General features: G+C 35.9%; 1 protein-coding gene across 1 annotated transcript; it reads right to left on the bottom strand.

Moving 5' to 3' along the window:
• Window positions 1-1389: 1389 nt before the first annotated feature.
• Window positions 1390-6545, bottom strand: LOC128245704 (N-alpha-acetyltransferase 38, NatC auxiliary subunit-like). Its single transcript, XM_052963926.1, has 4 exons — window positions 6516-6545; window positions 5269-5371; window positions 4729-4800; window positions 1390-4114 (listed from the first exon to the last, which is right to left on the bottom strand). The coding sequence occupies exons 1-4, from the start codon at window positions 6543-6545 to the stop codon at window positions 4002-4004; spliced, it is 318 nt and encodes a 105-aa protein (XP_052819886.1). The 3' UTR covers window positions 1390-4001.
• Between the last annotated feature and the right edge of the window lie 201 nt (window positions 6546-6746).

Here is a 6746-nt window from a genome sequence, read left to right as displayed (position 1 = left end):
ATGCCATACGTGACATGAGATAGAACAGACAGCATTTCACAGTCAAATCCAGACATTGGAAGACTTAAAGAAGAAACAGAGTGAGATAAAAGCCTTATGATCCGGGTGCGATACTCTAGCTCTTTGCGATGACACATCTCGGTTTTTAACGTGCTTGGTTTAACGCACAGATTCACGGTATACAATCATCCTGGGTTGAACCAGTACCGTTTTCAACGCATTACCCTTTAAATGCTAAGCGCTAGGCAAGGGAGCTTCTGGTACTATATTTTCACCTCTTTCGGTTAGACGCGCCCGGGGTTTGAACTCCCGACCGTTCGCACCCGAAGCACAAAACACCTGTATTTAAGAAAATGTGTTCAAAAATGGATTTTTCTCTCCATATTGGCACTTATCATGCAGGATTCTGAGCCTCTAAGCAAGTCGATTGTCTCAGAAGAGACTTGGCCACACTTTGCGGAGTTGTAGATTAAACATACTTATTTCACAGCGATTGTGAAACAGGTTATTATAACATTATATCTATCGCTCTCGTTGGCACGACTTTACGTGGAAGTGTGGTCTGTGGAAACGGAGAACCAGGAGAAACTCCACTTGTCCGGCTTGGTGAACACATACCAAACTCACATGCACACAAACCGGGATCGAACCCGAGTCGCCTAGGTGAGAAGCAAGTGCGCTAACCACTGCGATAAACGGACAACCTAACTGCAAAGTCTACCCGGAGCCACCAGATAGGCGCTCTAAGGCTTTCGAAGATGGGTCTAAGGTGTACCATAGGAATAGTATGAAGAAATACGATCTGGTCTGAACAGACATCTGACCGACCTTGGCCGCAACATGGACATTGTTCATGGCACATCATTTAAGGTTACAAATCGCACAGTTGATGAGTTCATGAAAGAACAAACTAAGGTCGGGCTTTCCCGACCCACAAATCACAAGCCTATCATTGAGAAAGGGAACCTTGAAACAATTTCTAGGTGCTTCGTCGGTCAATAGCTATTGATAGCTAATGTTTTCACCGTTATGTCATACCGACTGAAAATAAAATTTTATTTGATTTGTTCCATGTTCTCAAATAGTTCTTCGACGGTGCGTATGGTTCAAATGGTATTACTTGGACGATTTGTCTAGCACTCGAACTCAGCGAAGACATAGAGAATACTTGTTTGTTTCAGTGTAAGATCATAATAAAAGTCACCGAATGAACACCAACATTTATATTTCACGAGTGGGATAGCCACAAATGAAATATATTGCTATTTTACACTTAAACAAACATGTTTTTTTATTATATGCCTAAAATTGGAATTAAAAGTCATTGAATTACACTTTTTAGAAAAGCGCAAATTTGTATGCGTACGTTGAAATTGTGAACAAACAAAATCGTGAGCGAGCTTTATTTTTTAATAGTGAAACATCAAATTGACATTTTCACGGTCTGAAACAGTGAAATTTACATTTAATTTCACTGAAAAATATCTATAAACCAATGAAAAGCATAAAATAAAGTATTATGCCGTAATAGGGTATTAGATATGAAATCAATTTTATGTCTGATGTTTTGTCTGTACAATAAAAATACTATCTTTCAATGTAAAAGGGAAATAATTCTGGTGTTTCTGGGGCAATTTATCTTCAGATCAAACTTGATCTGACAATTGTTACCGCAAACACGGTCAGCAAGAGTTATGATAATTGGCTAAATTTGGTTATAAATATAGTTAGTTTGCACAAGATATGAACCTTTTTTAATGTAAAACGGGGCATAACTCTCTAGTTACTGAGGTAATTTATCCGGGTCACGGACATAACGGACCATGGACATCACGGACCAGACATAAAGGACCAGATTTGGGGACATTACCGACCACATTTCGGGACAATATGGACCATGATATGTTTATCCGACAATCAAACTTGAACGAGACATTATGCCTTCCGACTCATCATGAGTTTCATCATGATTGGATTATAAATAATGAAGTTATCAGCCTCAAATAGTTGTGCTGGCACCAAAAACATACCAAGCCATATTTGTCATTACTAGAAGCAAATTTAAAACATTCATGAGCTGATGTGTCTCAGATAATCATATAATAGCTGAATGCCAATGCAATAATACACATTTTGTCATGTACATTGTATGTTATCTAAGGGCTATTCCAATAAAACATATAACCCACAGGGGAATAAAATACTATATCTAGGTGGACGTCTTTTTTCGCTAAGTTGGACCCTACAAGGGTAAATTTGCTTCTGTAGGGAGGGGGGCATAATTTAAAAGTGCCTTCCCCCCCGGGGGTTACATGTTTAAATGGAATAGCCCTAATGGGAAAATGTAAAAACAGAACCAATCATATTAATCGATTGTGTGTGTAAATCAGAGTAGTTTTTAAAAGAACCCCAGAAGCCTAAAGCAATTTTTATGTCACAACACTGTATACATTTCAAAGTAATAGGACGCACTAGGCATTTACAACCAACATATTTGCTACAGGAGTTTGTTTGTGTCATTTAGATTATTTATAGTAGGAGTGATTTTGTTTTCTTTGCCTTTGCCTTCAAAAATGTTTAGACTTCGAAAAGTGGAAAAACATGCCAAAGCAATGATATAATAGCAAATATACGTTTGTTTCTATTTCTATAAAATGTGCATAAAAGCAGATATTGTGCGAAAATGTGTGTTTTAAAGCTGAACTCTCACAGATTTACCGTTTTGACAAGTTCTTTTGTTTTTTTGTCTTGGAATGAGCCAATTTTTGCGTGAAACCAGTGATATAAGGCTGATAAAAGATCAGATCACAGTTTTTCTTATTTAAGTTCGAAAATTAATGACTTATAGCTAAAAGTGTTACTAACGCTTTACGTCAAATACATAAAAAAAATTAACATAAAAATGAAAACCTGCAATCTGAATTGTTGTCAGCAGTCTTATATCACTGTTTTTTAATGCCTTTTTTACGCAAAAATTGGCTCGTTCCAAGACAAAACAAATAAAAATAAACTGTCAAAACATTCAATCTGTGAGAGTGCAGCTTTAATTCGAACATGGCTTCTTTTTAATCACGGAATGAGTGTCATATTTTAAACATATTTAGAAAAGAGCCAGTTTTTGCTTGGAGAAACAGGCTTTAGAAGGCAGTAAAATGCTTCAAGAAAATACTGAATAATATTATAATATGAATACAATATTCAAATTAAATCTTTAATGAATTTAATTCATTAAAGCAATTATATCACAATCAGTGGTTACATTATACATGTAAAACATAATTTGACTATGACAGGTACATAATATTTACACTATTGTAATAAAACTTTGAATTGGCCACCATTTCTCATCAGGGGCGTAGCTTGACGAAAATATATGTGTAGGCCACTTTCTTGGGGTGTCTCCCCCCCCCGCCCTCGATTTTTATTTTAGCTATGTTGTGGTTGGTGCGTTTTGTTGTAAAAACATTAATGAGAACAACAATATCAATCTTTTTTTACCTTGAATTAAATTTATATTAAGACGCATTTGTCGGGATTTCAAATTTAAGCCCCTATGCCTTTATTGCAGATTTAGCAATTTTATTAATTTGATTTTCTGAAAAATGTGTAGGCCGCGGCCTACACGGCCTAAAGGAAGCTACGCCCCTGCAGTCATGACATGTCTATCAGTCTTCCTTCACAAGCTCAAACCCCAGCTTTTACATGTAACACTTACTGAATATAATAATACATGCTCTATGTCCCTGCTGTTGTGTTTTGTTCAAAATGATGACTAGTTCAGGAGTAGTTCAAGTCTCACTAACAAACGATTGGCAAGCAAAACCATTGCCCCCATTTCTCTGTCATCAACACCAGTGAACATGAATAAACTGTCGCGAACAAGTTTAGAGTCATCACAGCACTAGCAGCAATTTCGAAAAAATATGACTGCTATTTGTTGGCACACACAGTACACATTTCATCTGATAAAGTTGTTATCTTAGTAGTTATTCTAGGTCTTGTCATAATTCTGCAACATTTTTTGAATCATCGTCTATGTGAATGCTGACAATATGATGGCCAGGAATCATCGCTAAACCTAAGATCCTAGGCTCCTCTTTCTTTCCTTCATTTCCTGAATAAAAAATAAACACATGTCATACTTTAAATTTGAACTTTTTTTAACTTGGTGAAATGCACACAGATGAAATGTTATTGTCCTTCAAAATTACCCCCTTTTCCAATGAATTTAGATACATTGCTGAAAATAACGGCAATTGCCTTAAAACTTATTTAAAGACTGCCATGGCCTTTCCAAAGTCCTCTATTCAAACTAAATAAAAGAATGAAATTGAAACACATTCTAAGGAATTTTAAGGGAGCACCATTTAGTTAACAAAAACATACAATGAAAGAAAAATATATGTTCAGCAGACGTAGGTTCAAAAATCTTTAGATGTGACACAAATATTGTTACCTTTGTCATTATGTTACACTTCTAGGGCCTGTTGCATTAAAAGATCATTGTCATACTTTAAAAAAGGCGTAAATCTGTAGGATCATCCACAATACCAACATTTAAAAAAAAAAACGCCCTTCACTTTGATTTCTTCTTGCTGGCTTGAATTTAATTCACACAATTATGCAGCAAAATAATAATTAAATAACACTAAGATAATTTCAAGTAACAACACAGATCTCAAATGGAATGGGCCCCAGTTATAACACAATGGTTTCTTCATTCATTACCTGGTGGCTGCAGATATTCTTCACATGATCCAAGTATTACATTTCTGTCTCGGTCTGTACACAGAAACATGCCTGTAACAAATAAAACTTATCATAAGACTTCAACAACCGACGTAAAAAATGCTATTTATAAGTTTACTACAAAAACAGGCATTAATAGATAACTGGGAATACAGGAACATCTCTTGATTTGCAGTAAGGAAGTGTGACACTGTTAATTGACTAGAAAAATTATATTAAAATAGCAAACACCAGTAAAAAACCCGCACCAGACATAGCCACAGGCTTTTTTATTTTTGACATTTTATGGATTCCTGCCATGTGTCTGCCAATTCCAAAAATCCAGAAAGTCTCATGGTGTCTTTTATATATGGACTACTATCAAACAGTACAAAATAGAAATGATAAATTGGGTGACTAGTGACTAGAAATTTACATTCATATTTCTGTTTTCATCTAAAATAAAAAACTAAAGTTGTGGTGGTGGAGAAACAAATAAATGACTCCAACTTGAAGGAGATGATACAAGTACATGTATACCAATAAGAGTGCGTCCATCAGTCATCTCTACTTTCATACTCTTGTTTAGCCAACTCTGGAGTAGCATCTTGCCCTCACTTGCCTCAGGTTCTGTTTCTGCCACCTTGAAATGAAAATATGAAGTTTGCTTATAGTGGTAAATAAGGGAAAACATCTGCAACCCTTGCACTGATAAAAACACTCCATGCTTGCTCATATTTTGAATTGTATATAGCAGGGCTTGTTGTATGTATTTCTTTAGACCTTGTGGTCAAGGATAACCTGTGAAAGTGCAAGCACTTATTTCCAACGGGGTCCTTTGTTTTTGCTGAAGGGACAGCACGCTGAAGAGACAGTGGTGGGATACAAGGAAGTCCGGGTGCGATACCCTAGCTCTTTTTCGAAGTTCTTTAACATGCTTGGTGTAAAGCACCGATACAACTGTCCTGGGTTAAACCTTTACTGGGTACACCACTTTTCCAAGCACTACCCTTTAAATGGCGAGCGCCAGGCAAGGGCCTACTTGTACCAACTTTCAACGTCTTTTGGTATTACGCGGCCAGGGATCGAACCCACGACCTCCTGCTCCATTGGTGGACGCTTAACCACTAGGCCACGGGTACAGTTGTTGACAGGCACTACAGCAAGAATTCAGTCTTGTTCATTCAAGTCTTATTTTGATGACTGAGTTTAAAAACAATAATTTCACAATGCATCATGGTGTTTAATCTGGGCAAAATTTATTTCATGTTCCTAATTTTGTATTGGGGGACGACATACATGTAGTGTGCTAAAGCCTTTTTTAAAAGGCTCTGGGAATACTACATGAAATAAATAACCTTAAAGCAGAAAACAGGTCAATCAAACCAGTAAACTCAGTACTGTCCACCACATTTCTCTTGGACCAGGGTAGGGATAACAAATCCCTCCCTCCCCCCACACACACTCCCTGCCCCCAACTGTTGCGGGATAGCATATCTAACATTTACATAGGTGCAACTTTTTAAAAAACTGTTGCAAAATTGATGTGTATATTCTTCAGATCAGGCATTTTAAAGAGGACATAAGGTAATAGTTATGTGTATCCTTTATTTTAGAAAATGTTATTTTAGTTTAAGATAACCTCTTTTATATATTTTACCACCTAACGAAAAATTCGTTTAGACACATATTCTTTCTTGTCACTAACATTTGAAAAGAATTGAATTAATCATTTTAAGTAAAGATCGTATCAATAACCGTCATATAATTTGTAAAATACAATAAACCTGTGCAACTTCCGTGTATGTTAACGCCATTTTTTAGCGAAATAAATTAAACGAAATTTTAGTGGAATCAATTGTAACATGTATATTGACCATTCAGTGATGGGTATTAATTAATTATTTCTAATTATATGCATTGATATTTTTTATTCTAAGTGAAAATATTCCTTTTCAAACAAGATCATACAAATGATAAAACTATAATTTCGTCTAATCGAAGATGTTTACTTTTTT

This window comes from Mya arenaria, chromosome 9 (assembly GCF_026914265.1).
Source record: "Mya arenaria isolate MELC-2E11 chromosome 9, ASM2691426v1".
Taxonomy (NCBI): domain Eukaryota; kingdom Metazoa; phylum Mollusca; class Bivalvia; order Myida; family Myidae; genus Mya; species Mya arenaria.
The sequence above is the reverse complement of the archived record's forward strand: the minus strand, read 5'-3'. Positions and strand labels throughout refer to the sequence as shown.

Excerpts from the sequence above, each read along its gene's own strand:
- LOC128245704 (XM_052963926.1), bottom strand. The coding sequence starts at position 6,545 with ATGGCGTTAACATACACGGAAGTTGCACAG. Across the intron at positions 4,801-5,268 it reads TGATGGACGCACTCTTATTG|GCATGTTTCTGTGTACAGAC; the intron begins GTATACATGTAC and ends TATTTGTTACAG. Across the intron at positions 4,115-4,728 it reads AGAATATCTGCAGCCACCAG|GAAATGAAGGAAAGAAAGAG; the intron begins GTAATGAATGAA and ends TTTTTTATTCAG.